The sequence below is a fragment of the Parus major genome, chromosome Z (assembly GCF_001522545.3).
Source record: "Parus major isolate Abel chromosome Z, Parus_major1.1, whole genome shotgun sequence".
Lineage (NCBI taxonomy): Eukaryota > Metazoa > Chordata > Aves > Passeriformes > Paridae > Parus > Parus major.
In genome coordinates, this window is record NC_031799.1 from 19890210 (window position 1) to 19910776 (window position 20567).

General features: G+C 35.7%; 1 protein-coding gene across 1 annotated transcript in view; it reads left to right on the plus strand.

Annotated features, from left to right (window-relative positions):
• RGS7BP (regulator of G protein signaling 7 binding protein) overlaps positions 1-15614 on the plus strand; it is a 34765-nt gene extending 19151 nt beyond the window's left edge. The window contains exons 3-6 of the mRNA XM_015652753.3: positions 3979-4109; positions 11682-11829; positions 13063-13133; positions 14603-15614. Of these exons, the coding sequence (XP_015508239.1) occupies positions 3979-4109; positions 11682-11829; positions 13063-13133; positions 14603-14694 (442 nt within the window). The 3' untranslated portion in view covers positions 14695-15614. The remainder of the gene's footprint in view (positions 1-3978; positions 4110-11681; positions 11830-13062; positions 13134-14602) is intronic.
• Positions 15615-20567: the final 4953 nt, after the last annotated feature.

Genomic DNA, 20567 nt, shown 5'->3' on the forward strand with positions numbered 1-20567 from the left:
TAAGACAGAATTTGATGATTTAATTTTCACTTTTTGCTTGACAAATGTTTATTTGCCTTTGGCTTTTGAAGACAGTCTTCATTATATATCTATATAGTCCTTTGAGCTTATAATATTTAAGAACTATTAATACTTTTCTTTGGTGTTAAGCATAGAATTTGTAAAAAGAATGCTTTTACAAAAAAGTTTATCAGACCCTTCATATAGTTTAGCTACTCTTACCAGAGATAGTCTATCTCTCTATATTTTTTAATGTTGTTGATACTAAAAGTAAAATGCCGTTCTGTTGTAAATGTGTGACTAAAGTTTTTAAGTTAAATTGAGAGTCAGACTGAAATAATTTTTCAGTTTTAATAGTCTTATGTTTCACTTAATTTTACTTAAATTTCACTAATTTGCAACTTTGAGTGCTGGGCACCTGTGGGAATTCAGGAAAATTTCAAGATGTTTCTCAGTTGTAACCAACATTTTGACTGTACAGTGAAATCATCTGTTAGCTATTTTGGAGGGAAATATTTTTTTTAATGAATTTTTACTTTTTTTTTCTTTGCATTTAGGGAGGAGCGTTTTAATCTTGTTTTTTTTTAATATTTTAACATAATTACCAAAATAGCTCCATTTACCTCTCTTAATGATCCTGGGTACTATACAGGTGGTGTAAGAGCTCCCTCTTTAGGTTTTATTTTAAATCTCAGCTTAGAAAAATAAAAAGGAAAGGAAATTCCAGTTCTTGTCAATGCTTTATAAACATATTCAGTCACACATGGTTTTACATGATTACATGATTTTTAAACAGCTGGATTTTATGGAAAGAAAGCCATCAATTTTGCCAGCAGTTAAAGCATGAGAATGTAATAGTTTTATTATAGATTTTACAGGCTTAAGTATGTTTCCACAAAAAATTTATACTTTTAATAGCAGCCTGATAAACTGCATAACTTAAGCTGCTGTTTTATGTAGGAGTAACACAGCATTTTCACTTTTGTAACTGCATTTTATACAGCCAACAATGAGGTGATGGTCTGTGTCTCATGGGCAGGGGCTCAGTGCTGTGCTAGCTCTCTTATATCTGGCTGCACATAAACTATTAAATAGCTCTGTTGCAAACACAATTTAGCACAGCCTTGTATAAGGTCATATTATATGAGATTTCTCTTGAATAACTAAAGCAGTCTTCTTAAAAAATCAGCTGGACTAACTGAAGTTTACATTAACTTTTCTTTATATATAAATACTCATTTGGCATATAACTATTAAATACTATTTAATAATAGTTAATAATAAATGTATCATAACCAGCATTCTGAAGTTTGTCTGTACTAGTCCCTCATTCAGCATTTCTCAAGGTATAGCATTGTACACATAGAAATAGAAAAATTGATAGAACTTCAAAAGGAAATGTTAAGCTCTGTACACAGAATTCAGGGATTACAAAAGAAGTCTTTGTAGGCATTCATATCAGAGCATTTGGCTTTCAGAGATGAAAATGAGGCCTATATACATGCATAGAAGCAAATTGTTTGGTTGCAAACTACTGGAATTGTTGTGGTCATTATTACAATTAAACACTAATTAAATGGTTTGAGACAATCAGTGAGGGTACTGGGCTGGAAATACTTCTCATTATAAAAACTCTGTATAATATTTTTCTTGGATATCTCTGCAGTTTCTCTGGATTGGCAAATGAGAGAAGAATTTTGTGCATAGTCCAGTTAGAAATGTTCCATATTCTTAAGAAAACAAGAATGGATCAGAACATGCATATATTATTGACATTTCTGGTTCTTACTCTCACACTGTTCATAAATATAGTTTGCAAAAAGGAACCACATTAGATTTATGACAGCAAAAATAGTCAATTAAAATGCCTATTACTATGCTTTTGAATACTCTTCCAACTTATTTGTAAATAGGAAGCCACTAATAAATCTGAATTGGCTCATGAGACAAGTGTCTTATTTATAATTGCCACTTTCCTAGTCTGCGCAATTAAAAATTCTGTCACTAAGAGCAAAAATGTTTTAAGTAAAAGCTTTCACTATTTTTGTTTCATAGGAATTTAATAGCTGTATAAGGAAAACACTGTTTCCTTACACCTGTGTGCAGACACTGAAATCTTTTTGTCAGTGACAGCTAGAAAGGAACGTTGCAAACAAAGTTCCTGTAGTAGCCATGACTTCTGAGAGGGTCTCAGGTTTTCTAAGATCTGAAATAGTGCAGAGAAAAATAGAAAACTATATTTAAGTTTTCTCTGAATCTGCTACAAGGAAATTACCTGATCACAATATAGTGTCTGTTTCTCATAGAGATAGGCTTGTAGTTAAGTAATACTAGTTTTCAGAAGAGCTAGACAGATTCAGCTTGACTGGCATGAGAAAGAGAGGTAGCACTGTATCTCCCAATCAAGAGATCTCTCATCATTGAACAGAAAAAGGTCATCATTACCATCTCTAGTGGCTTAAATTTTTTGCAGGTTCCACTTTGCACAAGAACACGTTTGGCCAAATCCTCTTCTGGTGGAATAGACAAGTCAATGGCTTCAGGACAGAAGAAACCTTGGTCAAAGAGAAGTCTTCAGATATCTAGGAAACTTAAGCAGAAACTGAACGGGCCTGTGTGTTTATTGGTGGGGCTCCAGGACTTAGGTATTGCATGAGATAAGCAATAGGTTTGAAGACCTAGATTTTGGACCCGCATCCTAAATATGGAAAGTAAATGGAACTCTATGCTCCTAAAGTTTTTTCCATTAAAGGAATTTTCTGTGTGCTCATTGAGAAAAGGGCTGCAAGAGTAAGTGATGCAAACATTGCAGGGGCAGGGGGGAAGCAGAATTGTGGTTGAACCTTTTTGTTCTGCACCATAGCTTTATTCTATATTTATAAGATGCAGAAAGTATCACGCATGATCATTTTTCAACAGATTGAGACTTCAGAAGTAGAAAAGTGGCTTAAGAGAAATAAACATATTATAATCTAGCCAAAAGAAATAAATTCGGATGGACAGGTTTATTACCATGTGTTTGGTGTAGCTGCTGTAGTAACAGATCACAGCAACTGTAGTTTATGCTTCAGTAATTTCCTACCTCTTTGATGACTTCTACTTTGTAATGGATTGGCAGGTGGAACCAATTGTCCTTTGTCTCTTCCAATTCCAGCATAATTTCTCCTCAGTCTTTAGTGTAGGTTCTTGTTTTTGTTAGGTTGGTTTTGGTTTTTTCTTTTCTTTTTTAGCCTAATTTTTTTCTTGATTAAGCATTCATGACTGTACTGCTCTCCACTTCTGTGATTCCAGCCTTCAAAAGTGGTACTTGGTTCCTGAGTATGTGTAAATTATTTTCTTGGTATCCTGAGCAATTAAATGGAGGTGTAGGATTTCAATTTTTGTTTTCAAGATTGTTAATACTTCCCTGAAAAAAGTCTCGTGCATCCCATTCTCTTCACAGTGCATAGGATCACATCACTACTAATTTAAATATGGAAGAAAACAAGTTTAGGCAGAATGTATAGAACAAGTAGGCTAAAACTGACTTGTTTCTGATGATAGTGTCTTCAAAGTAGGGTTGATTATGCTTGATAAAGGATTTGTAACCTGAACATGGACTGTTAAAAGTGGCCTGGTAATCTGCATCTGTGTCAAGACCAAGGGTAACTGAAACTGGATGGCAAAAGGAGGCTTCAGTCTCACAGAAAATACTTGTACAAAGCTTCTGAAGAGAAGATAGTCACGTACCCATTTTCCAAAAACACACAGAGGACATAATGACATGCAGTCTTTCCAAAGACAGTCCAAGTTCGGCTGTGTTGGACCTAGAGTTTTATAGATCTAAAGAATTGTTTGTAAACAGAGTTTGGTAGAAGAAGCTTAATAGTTTGTGAAGCAGATTTTGATACGGTTGCTTGCAACAGTAAGGAAGTGGATTTTATGACCCCCACATTCTTCTAGTCTCATTCTTAACTACATTTTTCTCTTTTTTTGCAGCCCAGAAGATGGTGAAATCCATCCTGAAATCTGTAGACTATATATCCAGTTGCAGTGTTGTTTAGAAATGTACACAACAGAAATGCTGAAGTCCATATGTCTGCTGGGATCACTGCAGTTTCACCGGAAAGGTACTGAAATGCACAAATACGCAGATGCTTGTTTTAGAAAAATTGATGCCCCAATCTTCTGGGGTATGCCTGGTATTCATGAAAGACAAAACACTGTCCTGGTTTTGGCTGGTGTGGAGTTAATTTTCTTCATAGTAGCCATCATGCAGCTGGGTTTTTTTGCACTGGAAACAGTGTTGATAATACAGGCACGTTTTAGTCATTGCTAAACTCACATGATGTCAAGGCCTTTTCTGCTCCTCACCCCACCCTACGAGCAAGAATGCTGAGGGGGCCCAAGGAGCTGGGAGAAGACACAACCAGGACAGCTGACTCCAGCTGACCCAAGGGAAATCCCAGACCATATGGCATCATGCTCAGCATATAAAGAAGGGAGGAAGATGAAGGAAGGTGAAGACATTCAAAGTGATGACGTTTGTCTTCCCAAGTCAACATTACACATCATGTAGCCTTGTTTTCCTGGGGATGGTTGAACATCTGCCTACCTGTTGGGAGTGGTGAATAAATTCCTTGTGTTGCTTTATTTGCTGCATGGCTTTTGCTTTCTTTATTGAACTGTCTATATCTCAACACAGGAGTTTTTTCACTTTCACCCTTTCAGTAGTCTCCCTCATCCCACTAAGGCTGAGCAAATCAGCAGCTCTCTGCGGGTTCATTGATGTCCAAGGTTAAACCACAACAGCCACCAAACTGTAAAATTTATTATGTATATCTATTGGTAGGTTGTCAGTTAATAAAAAGGAGCTCTATTTCTGTTTATCAACATTCTTACAGAAGTGTGTCTTATCAGATATATATCACAAGTGTCTTCACCATTTAAAAGTCAGATTCTTTTTAAAAAAGAGTATTTCCTTAAGTTTTAGCTGTCATTAGTCAAATGAGTGGGCTAGCTGAGTAATGTTATTATACATATTTGTTGGGCAAGATATGTTATTAGCAGTGTTGTTATTACTATTAGTTTTCTTATCTCATTGCTGTTTCCAGTAAATTGTGCTTATCTTAACCTGTGATCTTCACCTTTTGTGCCTCCAATTCTCAACTCCAGCCTGCCCCAACACAAAGAGGAGCGGGAGAGGGAGTGGCCTGTGGTTTGGGAGAATGTCAGTGGTAGCATTAAATTGGGGAGTATCATTCCTAAAACATTACCATAGCAAAAGGTAGATACATATGGTTCAAAATATGTCCACCTTTATAAAAGCAAATACTAGACTTGTAACTGAAAGGAGATGTCCTCACTTCAGTGAAAATGCGGCTCTCTAATAATTTCATACTTGATTAACCGCCTACTGAAAGGAAGATGTAGAAATGCTGATAATTTACTGAATAGTTTAGTTAGTAACGTCATTGCTCAGAGATGGCACAGGCTGATTATGGCTGTATCTGTGCTGATTGTAACTACTCTTTCCCCAGATTGTATCTCATCAATAAAAAACTAGGTAAGGACAAGACAGAGTTCTGTAATGAGCTGTAATAAAGGTCTTGTAATGAACCTGTTGCATTTCCTGTCATGCTAAAGGGTCCTGTAGTGTACTTTTCATGTCTAGCTGTAGAATACTGCTAAAGCTGGGGATATTTTTATTATGAAAGTAAGAATGGGAGATTTGTGAATGCTTAACTGAGCTTCTCAATTATTTTTTCAAGTCAAAAATAAGTCTATAAAATAGGAAGAGAGAGAATTAGCAAAGCCATTGTAGAACAAGATAATAGTAGCTGTCAAAATGAGTCATCACTTTTAAGGCAGATTGTACTACATTTCCTATTGTTGGCAACAGTTGTCAAACCATCTTCTGAACTGCTGCAAGTAAATAGCTTAAAGTGACCGGAGTAACTCTGAAATGTCTTCTCTGTCCCTTTTGTCTCTGGGTGGAATCTAGATTAATAACTTAAACTAAACATCGAACTCTTAGATGTCTAAAGTTGGATAAGAAGAGTCACAGCTTAGTTCCTATCTGGCAGTAGTGTGATAGACACCAGTTTCTCAACTCATCACAGAGAGAGTCATGGTAGCTGTTTTGTCCTTGCCAAACAGAGTGATTTTTGTCCTTGCCAAATAGAGTGATAAACACAGTAACTTGGCTCCAAGCTTCTGTGACATTCTTTAAAAAAAATGCACAATAGGCAAAAACCATATGATGACAGGGATTCAGATAATTTGACTATCCAATAGACAATCACTTTTTTGTATTAAATATTTAGTATTGTCAACATCTAGAAGTAGGCAATGCAAGGGCATCATGCAATGATGGAAATTCCAGTCCTGTATTAATTGTTTTTTCACTGTGAAGGTAGACTAGACAGGCACCCAAAGGGGCTGTGAAATATCCAGCCCTGATACTGATAACTCAAATAGTCTCAAGCAGTCTGATGCAAGATGGCCCTGCTTTCAGTGGGATGTTACACTTGATAACTTTGCAACCAATTTATTCTATGCTCTGACAGAACATATCATTTTCAGAGAAGCATTATGAACCCATAGGTTTCCTTGATTTCTCTGCTTAGAGAGAATGCTGCTTTAGTGTAGGTGAAATGCACAAATTTATCTCTAGGAAGGAAAGAGACAATTACTTCACTATTATAAAATATATTATAATGCTGCTGTATATAGGTTTTTTATTTCTCCACCTGTTTAGTTTTTCACAGGTCTTTCATCAACTGAGTGAGCATATTAAAAAAAAAAGTTTGTTGTTTAAAAGAGTACTGCCCTTTGTATAAAAAGGCAGTAAAGTATTAAAAAGTATAATCTTTGCTTAACCCATAAGTGTGCATGTCTGGTGTTCTTGTTGTGTCTTGAAAATAATTTCTGAGGGTAATATTTCCTATTTGGATGTAATACTTCCCTTCTCTAGCCCACTTACCTGCCAGACAATTTCTTAGGTTTTTAAACCTCCCGGGAGGTTTCCACAATTCATGTTCTTACTCAGGTGGCACCAGAGATTCAAGTAGAATGACCTGCAGACTGTTCTTCGCAACCTGTGAGTTATAAATAATAAAGTGGATATTGGTACCTTGATCAGAATTTATCAAACAAGCTGTAGAACTGATAAAACTCAGGCAGTGTGCTGATGGTGATGTTATTTTCCCAAGAGAAACTCAGCCAGTAGGAAAGAGATGTCATACTAGGAAAGAGATTCTCTTAAGGAAACACCACACAAAAATTTGAAGGTCTGAGCTTTTGATGGTCTGGGTCTTTTGACTTCCTTTCACAGCACGTATCGTCTCATATCTTCTTATCTTTCTTTTCAGCTGAACAAATATTCCTTTATTTGCTATATATATATATATATATATCAGTCTTCCTGTACAGAAATTTCTTGTATGTTTACAGTGCTTAGAATAACTTACTGCTGTCATTAAAAACTCTACTAGAAAAGTCAGATAATCTGTTGTTTCCTTGAGAGGTAACTGGCACAGTGGGGCCAAAAGCTATAAATATTTGCAGCTGTTTTATGCAGTAAGTAAACTGAGGTAAGTGCTCCTCAATAATTCTTTCTTGTAAGATACATACACTACAAAAGCCCAGTGTTGAGAATATATAATGATTCAACAGTTCATCATTCAGAAAGTTTGCAAAGGGCATATGGAATTTTGCCTAAGTATCTTTAATTCAAGTGTTTTTTAGTTACTAAGTCTTTGGCTACCTGATAATTTATTCTCATTTCAGTAATCCCAGGAATTCTGGCTAACTGATACACCTACAAATGCTTACTTGGGCATACATCTTTCTTTTATCCTAATTGTTTAGTGTCATATGCTTTATTTGTTGCACATCATGAATTAAAAACTGTAGAGTTATGTCATTGTAACTGAGATGTGTGTGTCCCACCTGACATGTGTAAACACAGGTGAGGGCAGAATAGTACCAGCACTAACCAAAGTGATTGGTACCTGTATAGTACCAATATTCATGCAAAAAAGACAAGAATTTAGTCTTAAGGAAAATCAAGTACGTGTACTACTTGTGTTTCATATAAGAAATTAATATAGTTAATTATTGTATTTCCAGTATGTGTTTTGTGATAACAATACATATTTCCTTAAAATAGTATCTAAAAATGATAGCTTATGTTACAAACCCTCAGTTCAGTGGAGAGAATTCTTTCTTTTCAGCTTTGTTTAAATGACATGCTTTTTAGAGTTTTGAAGGGGAAAGGAAGGATGGTTTAATGGTTGTGCTACAATCTCAGTGTTCTTTTTAAAGACTGGTAGATATGTGTTATTACCTACACATATCACTTATGAAAGAGGGATAAGATGTGAGAGTGCGGAAGAGCACACAGGTATGGAGAAACAAAATCAAACACAGTCACCCATTCTCACGTGGACACTATGAAGGAATGGAACAAAACCAGCCATGGAAGGAGGGTAACAGAACTTTTACCACAAAATTATTGTTCCTATTCCTTTTCTTTAATAATAGTATTTCCAGTGAGACTATCTCCAAGTTCTGCAGGTCCTAAGTGTTAAGTAAAGAATTAAATTCATCAGGCTGTTACTTTTTTACTTCATACACAATTCTTTCCTATTCCCCTTTATAGGTTTTCCTGCTTATTTACTTTAGCTTGTGCATTTATCCTTAATTGCCAGGTTAGAAACCTGATGTAAACACTGTACTCTTTTCAAGAGGGGGATTTGAGATCACCTTTGTTAGCTGATCAAAGATCTCTAGTTCTTCTGCAGTGAAACCTGATTAGCACTTAGGGACATATATTTTTCTGTCTTCTAATTTTTTCATTCATCACAGTTTATGTGCAAATTTGGTGATGACTAAAAGTAGGTGCCTAGGCTTGCGTGATGGAACCAAACACAAAGATCGCCACAGAAGCAGTAAGGGGCACAGTAGGTGAGACACATAAAAACAGGTGATGTATGTAACCTTACCGAACTGACAATTTTATGCCTTCTTATTTATCCTCACTCAAGTTTGATCCTCAGCATTATTTAACTAAATTGATTTAATTTCTTATCAAAAGCATTTTCTGCTTCTTAAAGTAAAAAAAGAAAAAGCTGAATTACTGATGAGAAAAGGAAGAATAGATCATTGTGACTAAAATTATTAAAAATCTTTCCATTGACTAAATTGAAAGTAAAATTTAGGGTTCATATCCATTTTTGAAGTATCTGTGACAGAAAATATCTTTACCAGCCACTGTAAAGATGAAAAGATTTAGAAACTTTTGTTTCCCTATAGGCTGTGACCATGGCAGAAATGTTAAACCTGAGTCATACATTATTCAAGCAAAGCCTTTATTATTATCTGACTCTTTAACTGCTTTCAAGAGACTGAGCAAATGATCTGAAATTCAAGAAAGGCTTCATGAATTGCTCACAATACAACAGAATTACTGGTGAAGAGCTTTTTCCAGTTGAAAAGAGATCTGTGTCATTCATTCTGCTAAATCTGCAAGAGCTTGTCTTTGTGCTGACAAAAAGAACATTATGGTCTCTGCTTCTGAGCGCAAACTGAGAAAAAGAATCTTTGCTATTATTTCATCTAGTGCTGTTACTGTTTCCATTGAAACACCTTTCACATCCCTGAAAGATGCATCATTACAGCGTGTCTCCAAAGGTCAGGTCAGGGTTAGGGTTAGGATAACACTTAAAACACTTAAAAATAATGGAACAATCCGCTAATACCCTATTTCATGAGTAACACCTTGTGATACTGGTGGCAAATTAGATGGTTTACCTGAAACCTTTTTAGTGAAAATGTAGTATGTGAGATACTGGTAACATTATGTTTTGTTATGGTCTTCTTGTGAAGGGAAAAAACAATGAAGCTGATATGACTGAACAATGAAAACTATACTGTATAAATCACCTTAAAATAACAGCATAAGCTGAAGTTAAGGACAAGAAAAATTTGAAAGTTAAACCTACAGGGTGATAAAGAGTAAAACATGCAATCTGTGAAGCAGACTTAGTCTGCTATTCCACAAGCAAGAGAGTCAACTTTCAGCATAACAGCGTGTAACCAACAGAAAGGTCTTGGTTTCTTTCTCTCTGTCTCCCCTCCCTTATAATACCTTCACTTCTTCCTCCTTTCCACTGCTTTTGCAAAAGGAATGATAGGATCCTCCTAGTTGCTCCTGGACATGTACAGTTTTTGACTGACCTTACTTAAACCACTTCATTGGAAAGTTCATCAAATTTTATTTTTCCTTTTGTTGGGGTAATCTATAATTTCAGTGGCTAAAGTAGATCACAGAATGATCTGGCAAAGCACAAACTAGCAGTGGATCCCAGTAAGTAGCAAAGAAGGGACACAGGAGGTTCTTTTATAGAGGCTAAACTTATTACAGTCAGGTCATGCACTCTCTCAGATTCATTTAGGTAACCGTGGGCTTCCTACTGTCTTTAAAGAGCATTAAAACATAAAGCAAGTATCTTCTGTAGCATACGCAACATCTAGTTTCAGACAGGTAGCTAAGAATACTTTTTTTTTTCTTTTTTTCCAAGGAATATTTATCCAGAGTGCAACTGTATAGATAACTTATCCAAAAATATTATCTTATGATCCAGGAATTTCTACATATTAGAAAACAAGGCTGCCTGCCTGATAGCAGGGATATATATTTGTGATGTGGAAGAGCAGTATACCGTGGTCTCTAGTGTCCCAGAAAAATGGGCTGAATGACCACTGCTCTATTAGCTGGTCTTGTTTCTCAAACCTTTCAGGAACTACTCTGGTTTGTCCTGACATCAAAATTTTTCCAATTGCAAAAACTGCAAAATAAAAAAAAACACATTTCCTACTCAACTTTTAGTTCTACTAGTTTAAATGTTGACAATTGTCTGGGATACACTCCATTGTGCATTTTCTTCTGTATTTGGTGCCAGAATTGTACTTGGCACAGTACAGAGAAAAGGAATGCTATCAAGTAGTCCAAAGGAGATTTGCAGGTTTATCAAAGTGTTCTACGAAAGGTTAACTCTGTTGCATGCTCCATTATCATGCTATTATCCATCCTTTATCCCGTTCTCTTCCTCACAAAAGCCCTGGAAGGTCATAAAGCCCCCTCTTCAATTTCAACACTATATTTAATTTTCATACAGGGAGTGGGATTTAGGTAGGTGTCAACACAGAAAAGTGGAATGTAATTCATTTGGGTTGTGGATGGTGGCAGCTTCATATTGCTGTTAAACCGTGAAGTACAAAATTTCACATTTTTGTCTTGTGTTTTCTCTCAGTATTGCTGTAGCACTCAGGGACATGGATTGCAGTGTTCTTTAGTGTCAGAGTTTTGAAATTGTTTCCACAACGTGTGTTATACTTTCCTCACTTATTTCATTCTGTTTTGTCTTCCTGGCTTTTATTTTGTGCTCCATGAGAGCCACTGGAGTTTAATTGAACGCTTTCAAATTGGTAAGAGTAACATAGGGCAGCACTCTGATTTGCAGCTTGGTGTGGTCTGCTCTGCTTTTGAACAGTACTTACTAAGAGTTTGCATTTAAGTAGTCTTTTTCTCCATTTGTATTGTGCAAGGTCAAGTTCAAAGCATCAATTAGGTAATTTGAGTATCCATTTTAATCAGTAAATAATAGGGATACATGTTTTGTTTAAATATTTTAAAGGAAAAGAACCTTGTGGCCCACCCAAGAACTTAGATACTAAGGTGGAGGAGAGTTCTGAAGTACCTATTTTAGAAGACACGTCATTATCACCAACAGATATTCAACAGCATCTATGGCAGGTTTCCACAGATATTGAAAACACTGAAAGGTATGTGTAGCACTTCATTCCAAAACAAACAGATTTCCTTCTAGGATTTATTTAGTCTTTTTTTATTTGACAGCCAGTGTTGCTACTATGAAAATTATAAGTTAATTAAATAACCTGTTAACTTCTCTGGTACATCAGATTTTCTGATTTTGTGAAATGTGGCTGAAATATGCTAAGCTCCAATTCTGCATTTCAAAATCAAAAACACAGAATCTAATTAATTTCACTTAGTTCTGCCCAGAGTTTTAAATTTGGAAGTTTTAGGAGGGGAGGGGAATGTTGTAGTGGTATTATTGTACTCTCTTAACTATACAGTTGAAAGACAAAAATTAGACCCTTTACTGTAGAGTAATCCTGATGGTTAACATTTCTTTGCAAAAAGTTCTGTTCTGAGGCTTTGTATATTAGGTTGCTGCTGAGATTTGGATTGTTATCATGCTTATTTACATAAAACCAAATTGTGGAGAATGAACAGAGCAATTTTTTACTAATCATGCTGCTACATTTCTGAGAACCATTTCATGTGTAGAGGAATGAAGCAAGACCGTATTGATTTTAAATCCTGAAAGCATTGAGTCATTACAAGCTTATGTACATCTGCCATCTGTGTGTAAAATGGATACCACTTGAAAATTTCTGGCCTCTTTCAAAACATTTCAAAGTGTAATTTTCTTTTGGAGATGATGTGTTGTTATCATATTTTCCACCATCTCCCTTTTAGAAAATCTAATGCCAGAGTCCTCCCAAGGCAGGTGAGAGTCATAGCCCTGTTTCTAAAATTTTCATTTAATGTGCACTGTTAAGTATCGTGGGTTAGTTGCATGTGTTACAATTTTCTTCTGAACAGTGAAACACATTCATGGCACAAGCTACAAAATGCTTATAAGCAGTATGAAGATGATATTAGTACTAGCTACTATTAATTTTAATACATATTGTGTATTTTGCCACTAGGATCACATTGTGTCCCCAAAGGTTTTTGATATAAAATATTCAAGTGCCAGAATAGGTCATAAATTTGAACCAGGAAAAGTTAGTGATCCCCTATTAATTTTTTTGCTGTTTCTTTTGGTATGAATCTTTAGATACATGTATGTAAACTGAATTCTTGCTCAGTAGATTCTTGTATTTATCACTCGGTTGTTTTAGCATATAAAGCTATACTGTGGGCGATTCCCCACGCAGTCTTCAACTGTTGTTCCATTGTATCTTTTTTAACTGTTGTATCTACAGAGATATGAGAGAAATGAAGAACCTTTTAAGTAAACTCAGGGAGACTATGCCTTTACCACTGAAGAATCAAGGTAGGTTTTGAATTTTCTTTATTTAATAAAAATCAAGATAATGGAAAGATTTTCCTTCCTTTGTATACAAAAAAAATCTAGGGCTCTTTAATGGAAACTAGAAAAAGAGAAATCTAGACAAAATCTAGATTTCTGATTCAGTGGAGCTGATTCAGTGGAGCCAGAATCTAGTATGTGATCTTTGGCCTCTTGAATTTCACATGAGGTATTCTGGAATTTATAAATACAGTATGTATAAATAAAATAATAGACCTTTCCTGTTGATACAAAGGCAGAAGCACAACTCCAGTGTCTGGAGTCCTTCTTAAAAGCAATGAAGGTGCAAGTTGCACAGACTAAGGGATCCTTTTGAGTGATGTAGTTTGCTTCGCCCCTACAAGGCTCATGCCTTCTGTGACCTGACACTGACTCTGCAGAAAAGCTGCTTTTCTTGAGTCTGCCACCAGGCTGCTTTTTCCCATAGATGGTGATCAGGCACCCCATAGAATTGCACAGGTGGGCAGGATCCCCATCCTATGCATGTATTTAGCAAAGGGCATTCATTTTCTTGGCATGGTAAATACTCCACATCTACAAGCACTCTTTGTTCATGAGAACGGCATAAAAAAGATAATGATTTTTCTTTTTGATTTCTGCTTGATAATGGGTGTTCCTTAAATGTGGTGCAGTCTTTGCACGGTGACAGCTGATGAAATGTACTGAATGTGTCCTAGATCTCATTCCAAGTAACTAAGCAGCCTAGCATTCATCATAATATGCTATGAGATGAATGTAGAATGATTGTATTCATTATACAAGTAAGATTTCATGGCAGGATAGCTTGATTGAAGACTATACTGCAAGGAAAAGGGAATCACTTGTGATACAAATGTGCGATTGTAAAGACTAGAAGAATGATAAAAAGTCTAGGCTTAACGTAGAAGAAAAGAGTGTGCTGGAAATAAGGAAGGGAAAGACAAATTGAGGGGATATAATGCATGGAGAAACTTGAATTCAGAACAGAGATAAAGGTGTAGAGAATTCTTTTTTGCTGCCTGCTGTCTACACTGCCCTTCAACACTGACCAGTGCAGCAGGATAGGAAGCATCCCAGAGTTTTAAAACTCTGAGATATGCCCCAGGATCGGGTAATCATAATTATTATGGAGATCCTGTTAATTAGCACTGTGTGACTCTCAAATGCAAAATTCAGGTGCTCTGTGCTCTATGGGATCTACCACTTCACAGAAAGGGTTGTCAAGCATTGGAATGAATGCCCAGGGAGGTGGTGGAGGTATTCAAGAAAGGGCTGGACTTAGTGCCATGGTCTGGTTGTTGTGGTGCTGATCGGTTATAGGTTGGACTCAGATACCTTTTGCAACATGAATGATTCTGTGATCATGCAGGTGCTGTTAGGATACATAAATGATGTAATCTCTTTTCTGTGCATATGGGTACATGCTTGTTAAGATGTGGGGTTTTTCATCACAGATGATAGCAGCCTCCTAAACTTGACTCCATACCCACTGGTAAGAAGACGGAAGCGAAGATTCTTCGGATTGTGTTGTCTTGTCTCAAGTTAGAAGATTAAGCACAGGAGTACCAAGGAGATCATGACTTTGATTAAACCACTATTATTTGATGACTGAAAAGATGAAAGTGGCTAATATTGATTATAAAGTATATTTTCTACACTAAGCTATTAATTTTTGCCTTCTGCTCCATCCTTTTCAAATAAGGGTTTTAATACTTTCAAGTCTTGAAAGGCTGTGGAACAGATCTAGCATATTTAAAACTTTTTAAAGTATGTTTTGCATGCTTACTTTCAGTCACTCAAAGAAGACACAAGAATTATGGTTCATAGATAATTTTAGAGGGTTTTTTAATTGTTTGAGCCACTGGTAAAAGTTTGTGCATAGTACAGTACTCTTATTAGTATCATATTAAAATCATACTCTAACAGTCTTTAAGCATAGAAGAAGAACATTTGATTATTCTCTCACAGTCTTTAAGCATAGGAAACTATTTAAGAGCAAAACTATTAAGGTTCTAAGACATTAAAACAATATTGTAACAGAATTTATAAAATATAATCCAGTTGCTTTTTGTGCTCTCATTCATATTTAGTCTTCCACTGTATCTCAACTTCAAAGCTTTATAGAAGAATACCTTAATTTATTATACAAAAACCATATATGAAAATAGTTAGGAGTTGTAAATACAGAGAAATCATAATATCTACAAACTATACAATGCTTAGAAGCAACAGATTTCCTTTTAAGCCAATAGTATATCTACAAGCTTTTGGAAAGAAAAAGTAATTCATTAAAAGAAGGTATATTAAAATAATGTAAAACACAACACCAACCCATTTTGTTGCCAGTAGAACTCAAAGCATGGTGTCTGCATATCACTAAGTATTGATCTGATAAGGCATGCCAGAATTATCTCAGACTGTAAGATATTAAACGTTTTACATTGTTAATAAAGTTTTTTATTTAAATTAAACGTTGTCTTGTTTCTAGTTGTATTACCAGACTATGTATTTTTTCCTAATCATGTTGTCAGAGTACTGCATGAATTTGTGACAATATTTCCATTTCAGCAAGTATGTTTACAAAGATTAAAAAAATATGCATGACTAAATTCTTTAAATAGCACCAAAAAAGATAACTTCAGTGTGTTTGAAGATTTTAGGTCATGAACTGGCATGAATTAGGCATAAATACTGCTAAGCATCTGAAATGGGGAGATCCCTATGCACACAAAACTATGTGCTTGTGAGAGCAAAAAACATTTTTAAAGAGAACGGAATCAAAGTCCACAGCATAATGTTTCAGCACAGTTAATTCTTTAAAGCTTCCTGCACATATCTCATGAACCTTGTGTTAATTAATCAGAGCTCTTGTCTGTAACAGGCAGCACTGACATGTTTTCACTAGAACTCTCAAAACAGTAGACTCACTCTACGATTCCATCCTCACAGATACACTAGGTTTTGCAACTCTTAAAAAAACAACTTTGGAAAATAAAGTTTAAAAAGCTTTTTTGGAAAAACAACTGGTGTCTAATGGCTATTAAAAATAATGTCTACAAAGTTGATTAGTAGTTACAATTAACCAATTAATTTTTTTTCAGAATAAGTGAAAAAGACAGACATTAATGCCAGAAAAAATGTATGCATTCAAGACTGAATGTACAGTGATGCCATGAGAAAGAAAAGGGGGAAAGAAAATATCACACCAGATTTCTTTTGAAGTCCTATTTTGTTGGTACACACAGAGAATCAGATGGGCAGATAAAGCAGTGACCATGTCTTATTCATTACCTGACCACATATCATCACAGGGAATTTCATATGCCAGGTTGCATGACAGCTCATATCTTTGTGTTTTAACCACAGTTATTGCAATGGAATATACATTAGTAAGACAAATGTATAAACATTTTAATGAACAAAGTCCTGGTAAGTATCTGAATTGAAGAGGTATCAAGTGATAAATTGGTTTACTTAGGAATGCAGAGGATTATCTTTTACTAATTCAAAAGGAAACAAGAAAACTTTTTAAGCCCCAGAGCATGGTGTCAGTAAAATAAAGATAAAAGTTAATGATATTTCTACATTTTAATTTAATGGAATACGGCAGTGTAGGATCAAAGTTTAAAAGTTCCCTCAACTAAATGAAATACAAATTAGAGATTGTTTAGAACCATTATTTTCTTTCTGAGTACTTAGAAATACCCCCTATTTCACAATAAACTCCCAAATGGTAACAAGCAATTCCAGGAGAATACTGAGGAAAGCAGCACTTGCTTTCTAAATCCTTCTTGGAGTTTGAACATTTTAGTTGAAAGTGTTACAAGTTCAAGACACCATTATTTTGAAGGGTAAGGAAGCAAGTTCCTCTTGCCACCAAAAATGTCAAATTTCACCAACTCTCTCTTTTACTAAAATTGTGTACCTCCGGCTTTTCAAAACCAGGTTCTTTACAGCCACCTTCCACTGGCAGCACCCATTTTTCACATTTAATGTCATAAAAAATACCAATCTAAGAAATCACATAACTATGTACACTGTAAAGTCTAAATTTTCAGAGTAGAATCAAAATACAAGCATACAGCGGTAGACAGAACGCTAGCACGTGCTGCAGGTTGCATGTTAACTAACCCAAAATGAGAAGGTACCATAAAAAATCAGCATGTTAACTTACATAACAGGTCCATGTATATCCAATACAACTTAGCAAATCTGTGTCAGAGAATGGGAGAGACACAATAACCAACTTCTGTCCCATCTGAGGAATAAAGTGGTGCATTAAATGCCTATTGGTCTTATGTCTGTGTAATGGTGAAATTCCTTATTACCTCTGTAAGAAACATCCTACCTATTGTCCAGCTTTGTAGACAAGAGGCAAGAGAAGCTAAAGAAACATCTATTTCTTCTCATACTTAGTCATAAGTCACTCCAATCAATGAAGACTTATAGCATTTTTTTTGGAAGTTTGTGGTCCTGTTTAAGTTCTACAACCTTGAAGGCACTGACTGATATGCAGGAAAACTTACCCTTTGCCAGCAGAGCCAGCCTTTTCTGCTTCAAAAAACTGAACTAGGCTAAATACAGGTGGGCAGGACATATTTTCTAGGGATCATGGTGTGGCAAAAATTGTAACAATGACTTTTAACTGTTCTACACCTGAATAATTTGTCTCAAATACAAAACTATTTTCCCTGAGATTCCATTTTCTAGCCCCACCCATGTTTCAAGACTTAACTTTTTAACTTTACTTTTACTCTTTATTTGGTGGTTGTACCCTCTAATGTGGAGGCTGTTTTTTTTCACCTTCGGCTGTTCAAAGTGTATGCATGTGCTGTCCAGATCTAGCCTTGTGTTGCCAGTCTTAGACATTTTCCTGCCTGAACTCACTTGGCTTTGAACTACCAGTCTCCATCTCCATCATAGTACTTCGAGCCTTTCCCTTGTAACATCTGTACAATTTCTTGGAGTGGTATTTCTCTCACTTCTATTTTTAAAAAATGTATTACATACCACTAGCAAAGGGAATTCTGATCTCAAAGAGAGCACCTGTATTTGTCCAGTCTATTACTATCTAATGCAAGCATATCTTCATTTGAGCAATTACATGTACTCGGCTCCCTCTTCCAGAAGTTATTCCTAACTCTTCTGGGACTGCAATTCTTTGATGAAAAAAAAGTTTCTTCCAATTTTCATTTTAAATCTACTCCTGGACAATTAAAAACATGCAATGTGTTTCTTACAGGTCAACTTTATTCTTCGTTAAAATTCTCTGATAGTCAAAATTCTGAAAGGGTATGTTATAAACAATTATACTAGGTTAAAGCCTGAGGAAAATATACAGTACAGATCAATAAGGATTAATCACTCCTTCACAGTACACCTTCTCAGTGGGACAAATACTTAGCTTACACAGCAAACTGTAAATAAACCACATCTTGCTGAAGTTTAAATGAACTAACTCTACAAAATAGCCTTTTCAGACTTTTCTCTTTGGGTTCTTCATTCTTGTAGCTCTTTTGTTTTCTGCTACCACCTCATCTCATGTTCTTCTTTATCACTTGAATTCATCTTCATAGATTGTTATACTAGAATTTCTTGTGAACAGTGTAAGTGTTCTGGAGTTTTTACTACAGAAGCATTTTTGACATATTTTTCTCTATTAACCCTTATTATTCATAATGATTTTTATCTTATAATTTCTATTAATGTCTTTCTTAGGTACTACTGCCTTGAGGCAGAGGCATTGTAGTAGGTACCAAGTGTGTGTTTGCCCAAGAGAGTTTGTCATGTGTGGTAATTTTCACAAGGTAAGATAGGTTGGTTGCACAAGACATGGCAATATCAGAAATACGTTTTAACAGCTTTGCCACTGGCTCTACTGTGGAGACTTCAGCGCACAACTGAATCATCAGTTGAGAGAAAAAGTTTGGGATGTTTGACATTCTGTTTTGCATACAAAGAGATTGTGTCCTTTTTTGACTGGAGAGAGATGATGTGAGGAATTGCAAAAGATGATCTTCTAAAAATACATCCCAGGAGTTCCTATAACTGATTGTTACATGAAACAGATAACAAGCACCACGTCAGATTCATTACTCGTGATACTTTTCAGAGGAACCTGCATCTATGATTTTTTGCTGTTGTCAACTACAAAAGCACTGAATAAATAGAGTTCAATGTGCATTATCTCAGCAGCTTTCATGTCCTTAAAGAACAAGCCTGTAAATGTTACTCAGTCCAAGTTCACAGCTAGACACTGCTTTTGCTATCCATAATTGTCTTGTTGCACTTCTAAGCTATTATTCTTCACTATGACTTTTTTTTTAAAAGCAAAATAAACCAAAACCTTCCAGTTGTAAAGCTGCATAATAGTACTGCATCACAAAGAATTTATTTTTCTTTTTGTTCTACTTCTTGAGTACCTATGGCTAAGACTTTTGTTCGTCCATCATTTATGCTCCCTTGCAGAGTGCACAAGAAACAACACATACCAGGAGAGCTCAGAATACAACAGAGGAAGCATCTGACTAAACTGCAGGAAATATTCAGGAAAGAGTCCTGTAAACAATACAGGTTGACACTACCAAATTACTAAATCTTTAAAGTAATATTCATACAAATTTGAGTGCTGGTAGAGCTTGTAGTGGTAACACTTGTCTTTTTGCCCAACCTGGAAATGAAACTCCGTAATTTAATAAGGAGGTAATATTAAAAGGGATCTTTACTTGAAGGCCTTCAGGAACAGTTCTGGAAAGATGTCCACAAAAGCCCACACCCCCCACCCCCAGGGGGAGTACATTTTTATAGGTTTTAGGAAATTAAAATTTCCTGAAATAATTGATTAAAAGCATCACTTAGGACAAGAAGAGGTGATGCAATTCCCCCTCCAGGTCAAGCCCCTTCTCTGGAGCACCTGCTTCAGCAGTTGTACTTTGTCCATGAAAATGTAACTTGAAGAGTTATTCTCAGCCTTGGTTCCCAGGAATAACCAAGACAGCACAGAGCCTTGTACCCCCCTGGGCTTGAAGCTCTGGAATTTGTTTTGTCTTTCTGCTTAGGGAAAGGCCATGGAAAAGTACTGGGAAAACTAGCTACTAATACAATAGGTCACAGAGTTACAAATATATGTGTGAAGAGTACAGAAAACATATAAAAGAAAAAAGAAAAAAAGGCAAAACCCAAATGGCATCACCACAGGAAACTAGTATTAAATTGCAGTTGTACACACGGCTTTCCTCACACTGCAAGATGATGCTGGTAGCAGGTAAAAGACTTCAGAAGTTTAAGATTATGAAGATGCCAAGTATATTGTTAAAATACCTCTAAAGACTATGAAAACTACTAAGCATGGAAGTAGTTTTGTACTTTTGGCAGAATCTGAAGAGAAAAATATTATTGAAGTGCTGTTCAACTGTCCTA